Raw genomic sequence first — 21,807 nt, forward strand, 5'->3', positions numbered from 1 at the left:
GTCCCCAGTAGAAAAGAGAGGTATGGTGTATCATTCACATACCATGGGCAAACTCTGTGGTAGGCCCTGGAGTTAATACATAGCCATGGGAAACCAATCCATGAGAAAGCAGGGTAAAGGACCTGTGACAGAGTTCTACCCAGCTTCAAGGTGTTGTGAGCATGGAGGAGGGTGTGTAACCAGGCCTGGGGGCTCAGAAGACTCACGCTTGGAAAAACAAAACAAAACACGTCTAGATGGATGTGAATGGCTAAGCAAGGATTAACAGGGAGTGAGACATGGATGTTCCAGTCATAGAGAACACAATTAGGAAAGGCCAGAGGCATGGAAGCCCAGGTCCAGTTTAGAGGCATCTATAAAATTTAGTAGTGCATACAATGCGTTTGGGATCATCATGATGCTAGAACAGGAGGCCTTAGAGTCCTATCGTCCTCGTGCACACTAAGTTCACTTTCAGAGTGTTACTGCACGCTTTCCAGCCTTGTATTTAGGGCTTGGTTCAACAAGACTGTGATAGCGTCTGGAACCCGCGCTTTCAACCAGGATTCTAAGGTGAGAATCCTGAAGAAGCATGCCTGTGAAGGTTGCTACAGGAGGAGATGTAACATGAAAGGACTCTAACAGAAGGGCAGTTTGATTCAATTAACACTGTAGCCAAGAGGATACAAATATACACATATGTTCATCCCAGGTTGTTAAAGAACAGATTTAGAGCCTGTCTTTAGTTTTCTTCAATGGTCCTGGCACTTTCTCTATTCCTTCATAAAAGGGTGTATAAGAGCATAAGAAATAAAGAGAACTCCTTCAAATAGTAGTCATTAATTTTCAAGAGTGAAGTCAGGCATTTAAGACAACTTTGACAGAGGGTGACATGCTAATGTATAATAGGAAGTGTTTGGTAAAGCCTTGGCAGTGCTAGTGCATCATGGGAACTGTGAGTGATGAGGCTTTGGGGGCTGGAAGGATGACAGACAGTTGAGAGCATTGGTGGATGTAGAAGGTCTGAGTTTGATTCCCATCACTGAGTCAGGGGGCTTCCACTCAACCACATGTAACTCTAGTTACAGGGAGTCCAACACCCTCTTCTGGCCTCTGGAGACACTGCACTATATATGCACAGATGACAGAAGGCAGGCAGACAGACAGACAGACAGACACACACAAATAAAAATAAAATAATTTTTAAAAAGGGCTGGGGGCTGATCGGAGGCCTCCAGTCACAGGAGCTTCTCAAAAGGGACTGTGGAGCCCTGGTCTCCTTCCCATTTTGTGCACTGGCCGTGAGCTGAGTGGCTGTCTTCTGCTCTGCACCTCCAGCAGGAAGTGATGCCTCTTACAGAACCTAAAGCAATGGATTTCAAACCATGAATTGAAACTTTGTAACTAGGAGCCAAAATAACCCTTTCTTCTTTATATGTTAATCATCTTAGCTACTTCACTACAACAACAGAAAGCCAACACAACCACCTTACTAATATAAAATATCTCATATAAAAATCAAAACTAACAGTTAAAATATTAGTGTTTAGAAATGCAGGGTAGTTTGGTTTAGCTGATTCATACAACCCCAGACTCTCCTACATATGTAACCCAGAGCAACAGGATCAGGGTCCTAGAGCTTTGGTTAAACCACAGCACTAATATTATATTGGCTGCCCAGGCCTGTCTCTGGGGGTATGGTAAGTGTTGATTGCCAATTGACAGCATCTAGGATCACCTGGAGGCAGACCTCCAGGCATACCTGTGAGAGGTCATTTAGGTGAATGTTAGCATCTGAGAATGTCAGTAAGAGGTTATCTTGATTTGTTTAATTTATATGGGAAGCCATTATCTTAACTGTGCATGAGGCTCCTAGACTAAAGAGAATGGAGATAGGGAGTGGATTAGTAGCTAGCAAGCATTCACTGCTCCTGCTATCTAACTGTGGATATGATGTGACTGTTTGCTTCAAGCCTCTGTTGCCATGACTTCCCCACTGTAACCTTGAACTATAGGCTGAAATAAATCTACCCTTCCTTAAACTGGTTTTGGTAAGAGAATTTTTTCACCAGTAGGGAAAAAAAACTAAGATAGGAGACTTTCTGCAGAAAACAAGGGAATTTTCACAAGTATCTATATATTCCTAAGCAGGCACACTGGGTTGCCTACAAAGATGTTGTCCAATTGCTAAGTATGCCCAGGAGTGGTAGAGCTCAGTCACATAGCACATAGCAGGTCTGTTTTCCAAGGACTCTACAAAGTGATTTCCATCCAGAGCTGCACGCACATCAGTGCCTATTGGCCAACAGAGAACTGGGTAAAGAAAGTGAGCTTTATGGACACAATGGAACTCATTTTTAGCAATACATGGAACTACATATGTAACCCTTTAGGATGAACTGGAGGTTGGGGAACTGGAAGCTTTGTGGATTTAACATCTACCTTTGAATAAAAGGTGGGAAAAATACATGTTGGATTCCCAAGCTCTACAGCTATTGTAGTGTTCTAGCAAACGTTCAAAACCCTCTTGTGCCTGTGAATTGAGTCCCTTTGTAAGTGGTTGAAGTACCAATGTGGAGAAGTGGCTATTATTTGTTACAAGATCTGCAGTCAAAGAACAACACTTCCAAGATTCAGATTTGGTCCTTAACTCTTCATGACTGGTCAGACCCTGCCTTCTCTGTTCTTTTCAGAGGGACAGAGATGAAATATCTCTTCTCTGCCAATCTCTAAAGATGACGTTTTGTAGGCCTCTTACAAAAAGTGACTAATGCTGCAGAGCTATCAGAATTCTGTCACAACTAAGAGTCCACACTGGGGATAGACAGTTTTGTGGGAAAGTGTCTGCAGTGTTCACAGGCCGAGAATGAGAAGTCTGGCAGGATCTTATCCCACGAGGAAAGGTTAATCCTTGATTTTATAGGAATTATCAAGTACCTTGATGTTAGGAGGTATTTAGAATTTACTTTCCATGGTAGGAATAGTGGTAAACTGGGACAATCTTCCCTGGACATGCATAGATAAATTGTCTGTAGGACAGAAAGTTTCCATCCAAATAATTACTAACCACTAGCTGAGTTGGGGAGGGTGTCTAGAAACTTAGAATGATGGAGTCTATTCCACACAGCTGTGGCTGCTTAGAGATATCGTGGGGACCATTAGAAGGATCTATTGCATGTCTAAATCTGGAACACCAGTCTGTCCTGAGGCTTGAAAGAGGTTCAACCATTAAACTCTGCAGACTGCTTTGACAGCGAGTGTTGGTTAATTACAGGGGCAATCTAATTACAAGGTTCCCCCGTAATTGATTCCCTTTCAAGTGTGTGGAAACTTCACTTGATATGCATTTGCTCCTGGAACTCATGGGAATAGATCAGATGCTTGGGGCTGTGTGTATCTTAGAATGCAGGCGGTCATTGTGACTATACTCTGGAGTCCACCTTAGGGGATTCTTCTGAGTCAGTTTCCCTTCCTTTCTTCATTCCTTCCATTCATTTCTCAGTTCATCCATCCATTCAGAATTTGACAGTAGTAACATGCACTTGCATCACTAGTCTCTAAGGATGTGAAGATATACTGAATAGAGTCACTGCCACAGACAGACTTCTAGTAGTTGAGCAAATGCAAAAATACTTAAAACTATATGCTAATTATTGGGTCAGTGAGGCATATAGAACAGGGAGAAAACATGGAAGAAGACATCCTTGATTTTGCTTGATAGGCAAGGGTGTCAACACGTGCAAGAGTAACACTGGCTGGGAGGCACATGAGAAATAGTGAAGATGAGTAAACAGTGTGGAGATGGGGGAAGAAAAAAAATCCAGAACTGTGTGAGAAGCACTGGCTGCCACAGTGAACGACCTAGAGTAGCAGGTACCACTGTGCTTCCACACATGATGGACAGGAAATGCTTTGCAAACTCTATAAAGACTGGAGATAACAGCCACTGAGAAATCGCTATGTGCTAAGCCTCTGCTATAACAAGATCCCATCTACTTAAGAGGCCGAAGAAGGGTTTTGTGTGTGTGTGTGTGTGTGTGTGTGTGTGTGTGTGTGTGTGTGCATGCACACACATTTCCACACCACAGATGAGGACAGTGGCAGGACAGGAGTGTTGAGAATAAGATCACTACCCTGTGTGCTGAAGTTAGGCCCCTGATTTGGGGCTGTTTGTTCTAGGATGGAAGCTCTTTTTTTGTCACCTCTGTGCTGGCGTGTTTTATGTCAACTTGACACAAGCTAGAGTCATCAGAGAGGACAGAACCTCAATTGAGAAAATGCCTCCATCAGATTGGGCTGTAGACAATCTTAATTAGTGACTGATGGGGCTGGGGAGCAACCCATTGCGGGTGGGGCCATCCTGGGGCTGGTAGTCCTGGGATCTATAAGAAATCAAGCCAAGCAAGCCATGATGAGCAAGCCAGAAAGCAACACTCCTCCATGGCCTCTACATCAGTTCCTGCCTCCAGGTTCCTGCACTATTTGAGTCCTGTCCTGGCTTCCTCCAGTGTGGACTACAATATGAAGTGTAAGCCAAACAAACCCCTTCCTCTCCAACCTGCTTTTGGTCATGGTGTTTCACCATAGCAACAGTAACCCCAACTGAGGCATTCTTCAAATATAAAGGAGATGTATTAAAACATGCCTCCAAATCCACTGGGGCTTCTGAAGTGTAGCTCAGTTGGTAGAGAACTTCCCTAGTAAGGATGAGGTCCTGAGTTCAATCTTGACCCAAGCTCTCAAGAAAACAATTGTAGTAGGGCAGATCTATAATCCAGGCACTTGGGAAGTAGAGGTAGGAGGATCAGGAGTTCAAGATCATCCTTGGTTATATATTTGGTTTGAGTACAGATTGAAATACTTGAGACCTTGTCTCAGAGAGAGAGAGAGAGAGAGAGAGAGAGAGAGAGAGAGAGAGAGAGAGAGGGAGGGAGAGAAATCTGAGCCATTGAGACTCTCCGTGTCCTCATTCATGAACTGATGAAGTTGTGAACATGAACTCTGAGGACATCAATACTTTGAGATTCTATTTTAATTAAATCTTTCCCCAGGCTTAAGAACCCTTTTTTGGTCTTACATAAATCTTTCTAACTACTCACATAAGACACTTTATGTCAGTATTAAGGACCCTAGTGCATAGGGCATCCTGACAGCCACCATCTTTAGGGTGAATATGTCACTGTTATCTGTCCACATTTCCATATTAAATTCCTGCAAGGATGTTCTTATCTTTAAGGTACATGAGATGCATTTTAATGCTGATTAATTACCAAGTTATTCACAGGGCGCTTTCTAATTTCTCAAAAGAAGTAGAAGTGGGCAGTAGACAGATTCTGACAAATGACGGAAGGGTCACTTTCCTCTTCCTCACTACATGATTTAATAAGCTGGTATTCTCTAGTTGTACCCTGTTTTCCTAGAGGGATGCACCTAACGGCAGCAGGGTCAATTAAGAATGGACTGCAAGAGAATGTTTGCTTCTAACTCTTACCACGCACGGCAGACTGGCCTGCAGTTACGTCAGCAGAGAGCTAAGACCTCATCTTATTTTCAATAGAGCTCTTGATGTACTGGTTGCTTTCCTACTAGCATCTATAACATGTGATGGGAGATATTTCTTTCAAAACACTTGATTAAATCCAGTCTTTTACATTTGGAGACCCTCAGTTTTCTGAGTCTCAGCAGACAGTAGAGAAGGTACTTTTTGTGGTTGGCCCTGAAGACAGGTATGGAGCTGATGCCGTGTCCCACCTACCATCCCCTCTCTCCCCAGGATTTGGATACACTGACACTGTCGCAGTACAGGGGCCATGTTGGTGGCAAGGAGCAGCACTGAAGCTTCACGGTGAGGCTTCTGTGTCCTGCAGCAGTAGTGCAGAGGCCAATCCAGCCCTCACATCGCTGTCAGCAGAAGCAAACTCTAGGGTGAAGACTTTGTAGGCACTCAAGTCAGCCTAATTGGACTTGACTTGGCCTGTCTCCCTCCTTCTTACCATTCTTATCTGGTCCTTCCATCCTTAGCTTAGTTCTAGGAGCCTGTTAGTACCCACAATGTACTTCTTTTTTACATTAAAAAGTACCCTCAAACCCTTTTATTTCAAAATATCTCTCAAGCCTATAGAAGAATTTTGAGGGTAATACAATGGATTACTGAATGTCTTTTCTCAGTTTAACCATTTTTTTAAAATCAGTTTTTGTTCTATTTGCTTAGTTGTGATCTCTTTTCCTTTTTTCCCATATGCCCTCTCTCTATACATGCAATTTATTATCATATATAACTAAAACAAGAGTAGGTTACATATACCATGCAATTTATCATCATTCATGTGGCAGCATGCATACTTTATGAAGAAGAATCATACTCTTTTTGAAGTATTTTTATCACATATTATACCCAAGATTCACAAGACATTTTCATACATGTGCATTTTGTACTTTGATCATATTCACCCTATTATCTTCCCTTGCCCTCTTCCCACTCCCACTAATCCCTTTTTTCTTCTCAACCTGTCCAATTTCATGTTTTTTTACTATTTATTTATTCATTTGTTTATTTGCTTGTTATGTGACCCAATGAGTTCATTTATAGTCACTTATGAACAAGGCCATCCTTTTATACTCTCACATTGGTCCAACTTGAGAAATTTAACACCACATTATACTAACGACTTCCGGTATGTATTCAAATTTTGCTAATCACACCAGTGAGCAGTCCTTAGCCAGTGCCGTTATTCATCCAAATCTATTTTAGGGTCATACATTGCATTTATCCCTTTAGTCTTCTTTTAATTTGCATCAGCTTTTCTGCTTTTTCTTCTTTTATGATATTGGTATTTCAGAAACACAAAATCTGATTATTTCATAGAACTTCCTACATAATTTGCCTGAGTTTCTTGTGACTGAATTCGGCAGTGATTTCAGCATTATTCACTTTGAGGCAGTACATCCAGAGGTTCAGATGGTCATGTGATCCCTCATGACACTGACTTTCATTGTTTAGTTATGGTGTTTTCTAATTTAACCATTCGAAAGTTAGCATCTTTTCTCTTCTTAACTTTGAAGATGATGTTTTGATATTGCATGCCTGTTTTCTTTCTAATCAAATACCACTCCCATCGATCAGGGTTTTTTTGGGGGAGGGGGAGGAGAGCTTTCTCACAAGCTTCAGGATGCCCTTGAACTTGATATGTAGCCAAAGATGACCTTGAACTCCTGGTCCCCCTGACTCCACTTCCTGAGTGAGTGTTGAGACATATGCCACTCCCGCCCCTGACTTGCATGGATCATTCCTCTGAGTCAGTTTCTATGATGACGGGGTAAACAGCAGTTACTTTCTGTTTGCATCACTTCCTTCCTGCTTGTTAATTGCTTGAATATACTTTTTTTTCTTGTTTTTTGTTTTTTGTTTTTTTGAGGCAGGGTTACTTTTTACAGCCTTGGCTATCCTGGAACTAGCTCTGTAGACCAGGCTGGCCTGGAATTCATAGAGTTCTGCCTGCTTCTGCCTCCTGAGTGCTCGGATCAAAGGTGTGCACCACCACTGCCTGGCTGAATATATTTTTAATGAGTCCTCATCTGCTGTATGAGATAGAGTTTGTCTCAGTTACTTACACTTAAAAACCTGACTGAGTACATTTAGGGAACTAAGAATAATGCTAAGATAGCCCATCAAATCATTTCACTCAAATATTCTATCTAGTTAGTTCAAAAAGATGAACAGCATTAGGACAAGAAATCATATACCTTCTCCAGTTAGTTCACTCCACTGGTACAACACATTTCAGGCCAGACCTTCTTCTACCACCAGCCAAATGACTGCTAAAATGGGTCGTGTAAATATCAAATAGTTATAACACAGCTGAAAAGCAGGAAAATGTCAGCTTTGGTGACTGAGTGCCAAACACCTGGCTATTTGGAAACATCTCCTGGTTTATTGCAATGTTTACTTTTCATTTAGCATTTTCAATGTCATAAATGTCAAAATAAGAATAAAGGTGCAATGGAAATATAAAAATCAAAGAAAGGCAGACTTAATCCCAATATTGACTCCAGTAACTAAACAGTTTAGGGCTTTGAGGGAAATTAAAATTTTTTTCCAGTCCCAAATTTCTCATTTATGAAATGAGATGGTTGAGTTGAACTTTTTAAACTAAGGATTCTATGACCTGAAAATAGCACATTTTCTTTTTCTTTTTCTTTCTTTTCTTTCTTTCTTTCTTTCTTTCTTTCTTTTTTTTTTGAGCACAGAAACTGTTCACCTAGAATGTTCTATTCAGCACATTTGGATCCAAGATTATTTTGGAATAGACCGAACACCAGTAAAATGGCTCCCAAGCCTTCAGAGAATACAGACATCAGTACGATTTAGTGTAAAGAGGTCCAAGCGGTTTCAGGCTATCAGAGTGACTGTCTTTTCTGAGAGAGAAACAATCTCACATAGCTTGGTATGGTCAGACCCAGAGCAATGTGCCTCATTTGGACAGTCACACTGTCAGGGAGCCATTAAAACAACACAGACATCCTAATGAAACACAGTCGAGTGAAATGGGCTGTTTATCTTGAGTAAGAAAAGATTTCAACAGATGAAGACATAATAGTCTTTCAAAGACAGGAAGGTCATTTTATTTAGGGGGAACATCATGTTGACTTGCGTCTCCCCTAGCGGGAAACTACAGCTCGATTAGTGTCTGTCCCACTGTAAAGCAATGAAGGTGCTGTCCACATAACAAGACATTCTGTGCACATACAGTTTCGATCACTGCTGCTTTTTTTGGGACCTCATCATGCTCTGTGACATCAAAAAACTACTCAAAAATTAAGTGTTTGTAGAGGGTATCGGTTCAATGGCAGGGCTCTGCTTTCCATGCAGGGCTCTGCTTTCCATGCAGAGGTTCACATCGGTGCTTCTCAAATGTTGATGTGCATGTAAATCCCGATGCCCTAGTCTGTAGTAACATCGGAGATTCTACAGTTCTAACAAGCCCTCAGTTGTTTTGTGTGCATATATTCATCTGCTGATTCAAGTGTTAAAGGCTACAAGATCTGAGCATAACTTTTAGAACCTGCCTCCTTAGCACCATTAACACCGATGTACAAGGGAAAAGGACATATCACACAGCTCTGGTAGCCTTATTTTCCTCATATTGCCTTAAGGAGATTCATATTTTCCAACTGTCAACTCTCTGTTCACACGCTGTGTGTTGATCTTGTGGGGCCTAGTGTGATGGCCACCTACCAATTGCCCAGTGATCAGGCAATATTTCCCTGACAAATGTTGGATTTGCTTATCATAGATGGTTGCTTCAGTTGACTGCACTCTTTAATCAATCAATTAATTAATTAAAGACACAGAGATATGCGCACGCACACTGGCACATACTGGGTGTGTGCTTTCTCAGGATGTTTCTCACTGCATTTCTTCTCTAAGCCATGCTGGTTTAGTATCAGGGGCTCATGTGTGCACAGACACTGCACCGTTTAGCTATTTACTCTCCCTGCATTTGGCTTCATAAATCTCAAACAAGCATCTTGCCCACCAGGATGTTCTGTGTGGTGCCTTCCTACTGTTTATCCCTTTAGGAAACTTTACTTCAGTGTTACCACTTTGCACTCCAAAGCCTGGAGAGTATAGAGATACAGTTTTATGAAAATAATCTCTTACATTCAAAGATAATAATAAACCTTTGCTAGACCTCACAGCCAAATTAGTAAAATGCCTTGAGGTCACTTGAGAGTCTACCTGCTATCCTACTGTGTACTCAGCCTGTTTGTTTAACCTACCTTTAAGAGAACAATGTGACAACCAGCCTTACTTGCCTGGGGGTTCCCATGTAATCAGCTTTTACAACCTGTTAAAACTTAGCTTTAATCCTAAGTAATGTTCTCTTCTATGCCCCTGACCCAGAGTAATACATGTGTGTATGTGTGTGTTGTGGTAATCATTCCCTCAAAGCAGCCAACAGTTGGAAGAGACCTTATACCATAAAATCCTTCCTAAATGTTGGAAATAACATATAGAGAGCTTGTTTACAGTGCCTTGAGGCCAGCTGGTGTCAGCTGGAGTCAACGACTTAATCCGTTGTAAAACACTGCTAATAATTTCTGTAAAGAATCCCCATTCCTTTCCCATCTGATGCTTTCTGAGCTGTTCAATAAATACAGAGCAGAGGCCTTTGACTTGGACACAACTACAGGGATGGATACAGACACAGACTAGTAACCACAAACTACAGACAAAAGACACAGGCAGAGAAGTAGAGAATTCAAACTTGGGCTCACCCTTGATCAAAATAATCTGAGAAGTCTCTGATTTCACTGCTTAATGTGATGTTGATGTATTTTTGTGCCCTGATGTCACCTTTAATGTATTTAACCAATGAGGTAGAGAATTGGTCTGCTCCTTTCCTAAACAGCAGCCTGCAAGTAATTCCATAGTCATGGTGGCCACCTGAGATTTTATTTTGCAAACATTTTAATCAGTATGCATATGGCATTTTTTGAATTTGTATACTATACCAGCTGCTTTAAGAGCCACATGGCTTTGAAGAGGTGCATGGGAGTAGGAATTTTGCGTCACCCTAGGTAGACTGCTGGCATCAAAACAGCAATAACCCTTTCTTGATCTCTCTATGATTCATAGATCACCAGATGGTACTCTTTGGGGGAGGAAAATGTTGCTACATCAAGCCTCAATTACAGGACTTGCCTGGGTTTACAGAGGTGTATTCACATGGACAGTGGGTTGGAGCTGAGCATGTGTCTGTAATGCTAGCTACCCCACCTGGCTCTGGTCTGTTCAACTGCGACACTGATGACAGAGCTCTGTATATCTCTTTCCGGCAAGACAGTGGATAAACAGCCTCCTGCTCTCTCGATGTGTAAGCACTGTCATCCATGTGGTTTATAACCGTGATTGCCTAAAGGAAAAATCCATAGAAATGACCTGTTTGCTGAAATCCCACTTGAAGTGTGATGCTGGCTATTTACCCAATGGAATTTAAATAAGAGAATGTTATCTCCTAATAAGAATAAGCCAAAGTGTTACAGTTTGACACTACAGGACAGCATTGGCAGCTCTGAAAATTCACTAATTGTCTTGATACTGAACCAATAAGATATTAACTACCTTCCTGCTTATATTTGGCACAATATGGTAATGTAATAGATAGAATATAATCATCTTTCTTAGAAGACTAGGAAGGACAATCTTCCATTTGGTGTCCTTATTAGAAGGTATGGCAGAGGTGAGGAGAGGGAGTGAAGGCAAGCACCACAGAAGGAAATGGTACCCCTTATTCTGGTCTTATTAAAATAACCTTGCCATTTGGAAATTCTGAATATAGAAAATAGTGATGTATGCTTCAGAAACTGGACAACCTTTTTTCTTCCATCAGCCTATTTGATTTCTCTTTTTTGGAAATAGCTTTTGCCCAGGCTGATCTTGAACCTTCCTCCTCCCCCAGTCTCCTGACATTTTTCTGGGATTACAGGTATGTGCTACCACACCCAAAAACACATGTGAAGTTACACCACTCTTTATCGTTCACTAAAATTCAGCTGGACTTGGGTCTCTCAGTAAGAGGACGCAGAATGGTGGTTTCCCTGCACACTCACTGCAAGAGAGGTGCTACTTTAGTAACTGCATCAGGAAGTCCATTGTGAGCTGCGAGCCCTTGAAACAGCTCAAGGTATGCTACTGTTGGAAAAGAGTGATCTCAATGGAAAGAGAGAAAGCCCATACCAAGCCAGGCAAACAAAGCAAAGCAGCCTGCCAGATGTTCTCACTGCGTGGTACACCGCATCTCAATGCTTCCAAGTTTGGCAGTGGTGATGGAGAAATGCTGGGTTTTTAAATCAACAAGCTCTGTTTTAACTTTCTCTTCATCAGTACTTTAAAAATGTTTTAGAGTCAAAACATACTTGTGCTAGAATTTGTAGTTTCAAGCATATGCTTTTAGGAAGAATTTTATGAACTATGAATAAAATCTATAGAGCCAATAATATGGGTTTTAGAGTATCTACTGTTAATTTCTGGCTGGAATGAAAATTTCAGCTTAATCAGATATCCTATAACACTTAACCACAGCTATTAGAATGTTAGTGCTACATGCTCAGTGTTAAACCCATATCAAGTAAATGCTTGTGAATATACAGAAAGGAACTTCAGAATCTTGCTGGAGATTTTCCTGTAATTTTGAGTCTGCTTAACTGGACATGAATTTTCTTCAGCAGAGTTGTAGTTAATAGTGAAGAAAATAACCTCATTTTAAAAATGTTGGTCATTGCTCATAGCAAAGGTTGTGAGGGGAGGCATGTGCCACTTAAACTGACTACAAGGGGCAGGGGCAAGGGCAGTAGCCACCCTTGACCAAGACAACAGAACCAGCCCTGCCCACACACCATACCTGGCTCACCCTGCCTAAAACACCATTCCCTGCCTTCACTCCAAATGCCGACGGTTCAATTACCAGGACGAGGGGAGTGTGGAGGGCTAGCGGCTGATGGCTTAACAAAGGGTTGATAAAGGTGCCATGGGAGGGTGGAAGAGGCACCTGCCAGAAAGCTGGAAGTTCCCGAATAACATCAGCAGCTTACTGAGGGTCTCCACTGTGGCAAGCTGAGACAGGATGCTGATAGCATCCACAGCCTATGCTGGCCTGACTCCTTAGTTCTTGGTGTTGAGAAAACCTAAAGAAATCTCCAGTGTTCGGGTCTTATATATTAACATGATTGATTTATTTACCTAAATAGAGTCCCCTCTGTGAAAATTTTAAGGAAAAGCTCAAGTAGCATCATAAATTAAAAAACCCTCAAATCTATTTTTTGGGGACAACAGACAAAATGCTGACTTTGAGAGTGATGAACAGTATTCTAAGTTTATGGTATACATGCTCTCTATGTGTTGTGAAGAAGGTTCAATAGGTGAAGAATCTGCTCTGAAGGCCTGGGATGAAGACCCGTCACCATCACAAAGAGATTATTTTGGGTCTGATTTCTTTCTGAAATAAGTTTTTTTTTTTAATAACAAAAGGAAAAATTACCACTAACTCTTCATTTCCAAGAAAAACTGTTTTAGTTGAAAATGTAAATGACATCGATCTATATTTATACTCCAGCAGGAAACGGGTTGGGTTAGGAAACTATCCAGAGACCATGGGTACTTTTGCTTCTGCTGGCAGTGGTAACTCATACCCACAGGAGCAAACAGGCACCTTAGCACTGGGCGTGGGGATCCTGGTGGGATTAGGACCACAGCGTGCTTATCAGTAGTAGACAGTTCTGTCTCCACTGATGCTGGAGCGTAATTTAGTCAGCATCGATTCCTTTGTGAGAAGGGAGAAGGAAGCGAGACGAAAGCCGTCACTAATGAGAGCCACCCTTGCTTAAGTTACTGGGGTAATCAGTTCCCTCTGGAAATAACTGGCGAACCAGTGGAAAACAACACACCTCCTGTACCTGAGGAACATAGTCATGGAGATGGCCATGAAACCAAGAAATACGTTCCTTCCTGTGCTTTGTTCCTTTTTAAGAGATGGCACTTTTCAACTTGTAATGAACTATCAGAGTGAACCAAATGGGTGTCTTTAAAAGCCTGTGAATGCAGGCTCTACCACAAGGAGACCAGTTAGCCTTTTGTGTGAGAATCAAGCATCCACTTGCAGAAGCATTACGTTGCAAACATAAAGGCTCTGCAGGAGTTTTAATTGGACTATTTTTAAGGCTTTATGTGAACACCCCCCTCCACTCCAGATTGTTATTTACAAAGCACTTTGTTTTCAAAATATCTTGCATACAGAAAAGAGAAGACTTAGAAGGCATAGGACATGATTACAAGGGTTTTCTGTTTTATACCTGTTTTAATACAGCCAAGTAATACCAGCCTTTCAAATATGCCCAAAGCTGGCAACAGCCTCAGTCAACATTCATGCTCTTGGTCTACGCTACAGAGGATGTGTTGGGATTTTAATTGAAAATATTTGAGGGTGTTTGGACTGTGTTTGTGCTTGTGTGTGAATAGAGTCAGGCACACACAAGACAGAGCTAAAACCAATAAGGAGCCATTCTTTAAATATACCAACACTATGGAGGGTCTATCTACAGGCTAACCGACAGTGCTGAGGGAAGAGAATGGGTGTTTAAGAATGTAAACAAAGATACATCATGAATCAGGTTGTCGGAGGTGATTTGGGGATAATCAGAATTCCCTTTCATACCACATCTGAAATTTTTTGTTCAACATGATGGTCAAGAGTGAGGGGGAAAAGCATTGTGCTCGAAAATTTTGGCAAGGATGCTGATCGTGGCTTTTGTTTTGTAACATTCTCAAGTTAGGCTTGGCAGAACAGATTTGGGAGCTCTGCTGCCAGCCCTGGTGGGCTGTTACAGCAGCACACGCCACAGTGGGAACAAATGGGCAATCTTGTTGTCACATTCTGTCTCCTCTTCCAAGGTAAAAGTAAACCTTCAGAAACTGTTGTAGACCGTTTAAGTTTCAATAGCACCCTCTCTTAAAATACCCCGAAGATTGAGTTAAAACTGCTTCGGAGAGTGTGTACATTCACTAGACAGTTTCTGCAAGTCTGCATTCATAAGAACCTATCTTGGAATAAATAAATAAGTAAATAAACAAACAAACAATTAATTAATTAATAACAAAAACCTCAAAAACCCCAAAACAAAAATGTCATGGAAAGTTTTTAATAAATAGCATTGGGCAGTCAACTATGATTTCTGTGTATATGAGAAATTTTCTGAGTGCTGAATCTACTTATTCAAATGTTCCTCTTTTACCTTTGTGAAGAGATTATTTAATAATGCTATGTAAATAATGAAAGTTTAAGTGTCATTCCCGGGTGAAAACAAAGCACAAAATTTAATCAGTCCTTTGCTGCTGGCTTCTCACCCCCCATTAGTGGGAGAGTTCCTTCGATTTTAAACTTTCTAATCAGGCATATTGTATTTGCTACATATCTTTAAATTATACTAATAATTATCCATCAAATGTGACATAATCCCATTAATGACTTTCAAAGCAGGATGATGTCAGTGACAAGGCAATGCTGTTGGAATTCTACTCAGCTGACTCTGAATTCTTACTAAACTTAAAATACAATCAGTAATATGTTTTAGATAAGATAAATTAGTATTATGCTTTAGATAACAGTACAAGATAGTTCAAAGGAATTTCCCCAAGACCTGGAAATAAAATATTAAGTCATGCATACATCAGTCTATTTGTTATGCCTCCGGGAGTCTAGAAGACTGGAGAGGCATCTTTGGCACTCACAGGCACACCCGATGGATGCCAGGTGTGAGGGACACCGCCTATGAGGACTGCTATCTAAGTGTTTTTGGAAAGGAAGCCCCAGGGGAAACATGTCCAGGATAGAGAATGAGCTCCGCTCACACTTTAGAAGGCTGAGTTAGTGTTTGGGTTCTCTGACCACACAGCAGCACAATTTTATCCTGAGGAAAATCAACCTCGTGCATTTGATTAAAACTACTCAAGGTTAAAGTAATCTTCCCAACTGAGTACAGCGCTGGTATCTGAAGAAGCCCCTCCTAAGAACCCCAGAGCCGCTTGGCTGTGACTACTGGGACAGAAGACAATGTCCCGTCACCTGAAGGGGGAAATACATCGCAGAACATTGAAAATATAATGCATTACAGAACACTGCGACCGCGGCTAAGTGCTGGGACTGTGGAGAGCCCAGTGCAGGCAGGAGAGGCGGAAAGTCTGGCTGATGTTTGCCCTTCAGCTGACATACGTGCGAGGTGCAGCGATGGGTTGCAAGGAAATATGGTCACCTCCTCGGGGTTCCTCTGCTAGGATCCCAGAGCCGGCTTAAAGGTACAGCCTCAGGACTGAACAGAAAACAAACTTCCCAGCCTAAGTTCCCGATCTTTCCTCCCCATCCCACCCTGGGACAGAGTCCAGTGTTTCTGGGGAATGCAAACGCCTCGGTCATGGTGCACCAGTCACTTGTTGAGTTGGGCGAGGTGCAGCTTTGGCCCCCCAGGAACTTGGGGAGCATTGGCTCCCCCATTGACCCGCAGAAGGAGGTCTCTTACCTGCATGTGTCCCTGGTACATTCTGCTCCGGCGTCGTCAGGGCTCCCGAGGCTGCAGGGCTGCTTTCCCGGTCGGCTCTGGAGAGGAGCGGGGCGGGCAGCGCGGTGAAGGCTCTCCGCGGGGCGCCCGGGCCACCAGCTACAGGGCGCAGGCGGGCGACAGGGCGGCGGGGCGAGCGGCGCGCTGCGGAGCTGTCCTCCACGCGGGTGCTGAGCGCGCGCGGGCACGGGGACGCGAGGCCGGGCTCTCCGCGGGCGCAGTGCTGCTCGCCGCGCCTCTCCAACTCGCTGGTCCTGCTCCCTACTCTCCTCGGCGCTCACGAGGCGGCTGCGTCCCCTCCCGCCCCCGTCCCCGACGCCAGCCGGCTCCAGCCACCGCCGCAGCTGCCGAGCGCAGGGCGCGCGCCGCTCCCCGGGCCGCGTCGCCGCCTAGAGCTGCCGGCCCGGCGCGCGCGCTCCCGCGGAGCCGGGGGCGGGAGGGCGGCTCCAGCGAGCGCGCTCCCGGCGCGTGCTCCGCTGGCTTTCCCTGGTGGCTCAGAGAAAGCGGTGTGTCCTGAGAGCGGTCCACACCTGGAACCGCGGACCTTCCGACGCAGTGGGAGTGATTTCGAGGCAGGGTACTGACCACTAGCTGGAAGGAAAGTGGGAGAGAAAGGGTAGTGTCTCCTGGGAGGTGAATCCTGACCTAGGCATCCCACTCCCAGCTACCTCTGAGCACAATACTTAAAAAAAAAAAAAAAAAAAAAAAAAAAAAATCACGCACTTCTCCCCAGCATTAAAACCACTCAGAATCCTGTTGACTCCCCCCCGGAGCTGAGGACTGAACCCAGGGCCTTGTGCTTGCTAGGCAAGCACTCTACCGCTGAGCTAAATCCTCAACACTGTAATACACTTTTCATAAAGCTGGAAGTATGAGAATGCAAACTCCCTGGGGTGCGTGTTCCTATGACTGTGTGATCAGGGAAACTTCACAGTGTACAAAGAGTGGGCATTGAAGGTGGAGGCAGGGCAAGGGGCCTGTTTTCAGGAAGTCCACTTGTCAACCTTAGCTTTCATAGTGGCTGGGGAACCACAGGACACCTATTACCATTTTACAAAATGAACACGTAAATAAAGACAACAGAATCATGCACAGACCTGTGGGGACACGTGAGCTTGAGAAATAATTAATCCAATTCAACGCACTGAAGTCCTAAAAGAAGCAGGCGGGGGAGCAAGCAGATAAACCAAGGGGCCCAAGACCTGCTGGCAGCAGCTGGATGGATATTAGATCTCATCTGTAGTTAACTAAGTACAAATGTCTTTAGGCTTCCATCTCAACCCTGTGTGATTAAACTCACAGTTATATCCTGAAAACTAAGTATGTTTTTAGGTAAAATACCACCCATGTCTGGTTTCCTTTTTCTTTTTTGGAAGGAGTCAAAGCCTAGTGTCAGGAGTCTGGCTGGGGTGCCAGGAACAGCTTCTGACCTCCCTGTTCTTTGGAGCAGACACACTGACCCCACTTTTCCTCTGTTGACAACATGAGCTGGTTGTTTTTTGTCAATTTCATAGACCCCTACATACATATTTGGGGAGAGGGAGTCTCAATGGAGGTATTGCCTCCATCAGCTTATCCTGTGGGCAAGCCTGTGGGGCATCTCCTCCGTGTCCTCTGCATCAGGTACTGCCTCCAGGCTCCTTTCCCAACTAAGTAACTGCCTTGATTTCCTCAGTGACTAACTGGGACATGTAATCTAAAGAAACCTTTCTTCCCCAGGTCACTTTGGCCTTGGTGTTCCCCACAGTGGTAGAAATCAAACTAGAGCAGGCAGCCAATGTCTGCCCTGCCTATGTCTGCTGGTGACTGAACGCAAGGGAAGTGTTGAAAATTATAAATGACTGTGCACATGAATATGCAAACAGACGTTTTCTAGTTCAGATACAAAAGAGTGCTGATTTTCTGAAATCGCAACCACTACACAGTCTCAAAAGGAGTTATGTGATCTGAAAAGCATGGAGAAACTCTTGTATTTTGAATGGAAAGCTCTGGAAATCTGTGAAGTAATGCTGGCACCGATGTTTGGATCTGTGATGAGTGTAGGATCTAATAGTGAATACACAAGGAACCAGTGACTGTAAGAGCGTTGGACCAGCCAGCACGGGTAGCAACTAGAAGTCAGGATAGAGCTGCTCTCATCTTCTGTTTAAACCCAGGCAACTCATTCACAAATGCCAGGAATGAAAGACTCTGTGTGAAGGCGTTCCTCTCTCAGGCAGTAGTTGGAAGATGGACTGAGGCATGTTGGCAGTTTTTGAAGAGTCTATTTGAGCAAAGCAGCTCTTTGTGGGCTGGACAGTGAGGCTCTGTTGGAAGATGCCAAAGGGAAGCTTGTACAGGGTGGTTGTGAACACATTTTAAGAATTAAATAGTGGTCATACTTGGATTGTTTTCCTGAAGGAAGTCTGCAACTGGAGGCTGCTTGGCTAAATCCAATTGTCTACGAGTCAGTTTCAGTGATGAGTATGATTGCTCATGTGGGGATGTAGGGTGCTTGTGCTGCTCCAGTCTCACAATGATTGACCGTTCATACCCTCCTTTGACCGTATGTATGTATTGAGAGCATGGTATGTGACTTCACTAAGTTGAGCTTCCTGCAGGAGGACATTTTTATCATGGCAGACAAGTCAGCCTAGGCCTTTTTTTGTAGAAGAAAGAAAAGAACAGCACTGAAATGCCACCTCTCCTCTACTTATGAGTTTGCACAGAAGGTCTTCCCTTCGGTTTTAACTTGAATCCTCTTTTTTCCATACCAATATGTCCCTCTAGACCTATCCACAAACACAGTTATCTGTTAAAGAGCCAGTATCTTGAGAACACTGATTCATAGAATCATCTAGCAATTTATGTACCTCATAAACAAATGCTTGTCCAAATCTAGTATTTTAGCTAAAATGCAAATAACCCCCAAACAAAACAACAACAAACAATCTGTAATGTAATTGCAGAAATCCTTTTTGCAAATTAGGTTGTTTTAAAGGGAACTTGTGAGGTATAACTGTGCATAACTTTTTAGTTCTAGGATTGGAACAATAGAAACCCTATATGTATAATCATTGTTCCCTTCCCAAGAAATCATGAGTAAACTAACTCTTGTCAAACTTACCAGACAGTGGGCTAGAAAAATGTGTGAGCACTTAGAATAAAGGCAAGTGGTCACAGCTCTGTATCTGTTTGATGCCAGGAATATTTGAATAAAATGGACACTTTTGCCAAATATTTGTCTTATTTTTATCTTTTATAGGGATTCTTGTTTTTATGTTGATGATACATACACTCATGCAAAACAACTTTGAAGATAAATATGTAGTCTTTCCAAACTCCAACAACTATGTGTTGTAAAAATGGCTGCACTCACAGTATGGAAGGAGTTTTCTGGCCATCCCTACACATGGACATAGGGCTTGGTGGCAGTAATACCACCATGAACTTCAGCCTGACTTAAAGGTGCTTGGGCTGCATGGCAAAATCCATTAAGGCATGCCCTGTTTCTGAGGACTGTAGCCCAAATCATTCTTTTTACATAGTTTACAGCTGAGAGTGGACATGATTGAATACCGTATCTAAGCCCCAGAAAATATTTCTCATTTTGTTATTAAATCCCAGGGACCTTGTTATTCTAAGTTCAGTCTGTGTGCTGGGAGCTTGTTAGAAATGTCCACTCTAAGCCCAGGTCCCAGTACACTGATCTGAAATCTGTCTTTCACCAAAGTCCTCTGGTTTGTGTTATATGTACCATAAAATTTGAGAGGCATAACTGCCTAGAGAGTTATTCATTTGTGTAAAAGTGTGCAAAGGTAGGTTTTGTCCTGGGCTGTGATGGCCCAGGGACATCAGTACCGAGTGAAGTCCAACCTATGTCCCTCTCCACCTAAAACACTCTGGCTGTTTTTTGAGTGACCTTTGAGTTTGCCATGCCAAGCCCATGGCCTTTTGGATAGATGGACAACTGTCACCTCAACTCAAACCACCAGAAGGTTCCAGGGTTGGAAGGCAGCAGAATCTACTCAGCATTGATCTTTGCTTATCAGTGAGTTCTACTGTGTATTATTAAGTGGGTATTGAAAATTCAGAACATTAAATCTTTGAAAAAGGTGTTCTTGTGGACTAAAGGGGAAAATCAGGGATAATAGCCCTTTGGTGGTTCAGTCTCTCTTTATAATCTATGCTGTTCCAACCCTGCTATGGAAAGATGGTAGGAGAGAACAAAAGTCAAAATAGCTGTAGACCCAATTACAATGACTAATTGGTTTGGATTGTGTTGAGGGAGGAACATTTTGTTAAAGTTTGCCTATGTGCCCTCTTTTGTCTCTGACACAATGGCAGGCTTAGCTGCTGTTCTAGGCTTTGGATCTGGGAGGAACTTGAGAAGCACACAGCCAAGGAAGCTTTCTGGGAGCTAGATGAAGGAAAGGTCAGTGACCAGGGATGCTTGGCCTAGGAGATGGTGGCAACATCTTTTCAATGAACAAACAGAACTCCTGTTGGGCCAATTTAAGAAATTCTGTAAAATAATCAGCGTTTCTTCATTACAATGCTAATGTTCCTTCAGATATCTATATTGCACTAAATATTAAGCATACTTTTGGGGGTCTTAGTTTCGGGAGAAAATTTACAAAGAAAGTTCACTTGACCATTTCTACTCTGTTGCTGTCTTAGCATGCATGTAGCCTCTAACTTCTCAGTGGCTTCAAAGCTACCTTGACCAGGCTGGGCTTCTGCTTAAAGGCAGATTAGTTTCCTGGAGGCAGGTCCTACCTACTTGACTTAAGCAGTGGCATCTATGGAGTTCAACCCCATCTACTTAGTTTAATAGCCTTCAAGTGTCTTACAAGCAGAACCATTGGCTTCCTATTCACAGTCAAAGATTCACTTGCTGTTCAGAACCACAGAGCCCTATCCTCAGGCTCTCACTTGAGAAACCACTGCTTTTCTACTCTGGCCAACTAGTGTGATGGGAAAAAGAAGATTCTTGCGTTGTAAGCTTTGGGACCCTTTGGTTTCTACTCCCACAGCCCTGGGGTTGTTGGCTCACAAATGGTCATGCCTATCTTTTCATGTGGGAGCTGGTAAGCACTCTTACCTACTCACTATCTCCCCAGCACAGAAAGGCTTGCTTGATCCTCCAAATAAATATTTCAACTTTGACCTGCACAGCTTGGTCCTAGAAACCTGGCTTGGAGAAGAGGGAATGAAGAAAGGACAGACACACAGACACACATACAGATGGGTTGTATTTACTCTGAAGGAGCCAGACCTAGTATAAAGAATTTAGAACCTGAGCATGTCTATTAAGCACAGCACTGGAGGGAGTCTCTGTAGTCTCTGTAGGGAGTAGCCTTAGATTGCAGTCATTTAGGAGGAGGAAGCTAGTTTTCGCACATACTGCCAACATTTGCACTGGGACCAGAGGACAACTTTGCCAATTCCCCAAGCCTAACTCAAGGAAGGCTTTGTCAATTCCCATGGGTCTCAGTCACTGGGGTTCCTGTCAATAATACACATTTACTCAGGGCCTCCTCTGCTCCCCACACACCTCCCCTCTTCTGTGAGCTGCTTTGTGAGATGCATTCTTAGACATTTATGATCTCAGCACTGGGAAGGTAGAGATAGGCAGAACTCTGGGGTTTGCTGGCCAGGCAGCCTAGCTTACTTGGTGACTTCCAGGCCCATGAGAGATCCTGTCTCAGATTAATGGTGGATGATGCCTGAGGAACA

At 43.1% G+C, this 21,807-nt stretch overlaps 1 protein-coding gene across 2 annotated transcripts in view; it reads right to left on the bottom strand.

Annotated features, from left to right (window-relative positions):
- Pex5l (peroxisomal biogenesis factor 5 like) overlaps positions 1 to 16,483 on the bottom strand; it is a 203,980-nt gene extending 187,497 nt beyond the window's left edge. For both annotated transcript variants that reach the window (XM_036189330.1, XM_036189329.1), the window contains exon 1: positions 16,051 to 16,483. In XM_036189330.1, the coding sequence (XP_036045223.1) occupies positions 16,051 to 16,071 (21 nt within the window). In that variant the 5' untranslated portion in view covers positions 16,072 to 16,483. The remainder of the gene's footprint in view (positions 1 to 16,050) is intronic.
- Positions 16,484 to 21,807: the final 5,324 nt, after the last annotated feature.

The sequence above is a fragment of the Onychomys torridus genome, chromosome 6 (assembly GCF_903995425.1).
Source record: "Onychomys torridus chromosome 6, mOncTor1.1, whole genome shotgun sequence".
NCBI classification, from domain to species: domain Eukaryota; kingdom Metazoa; phylum Chordata; class Mammalia; order Rodentia; family Cricetidae; genus Onychomys; species Onychomys torridus.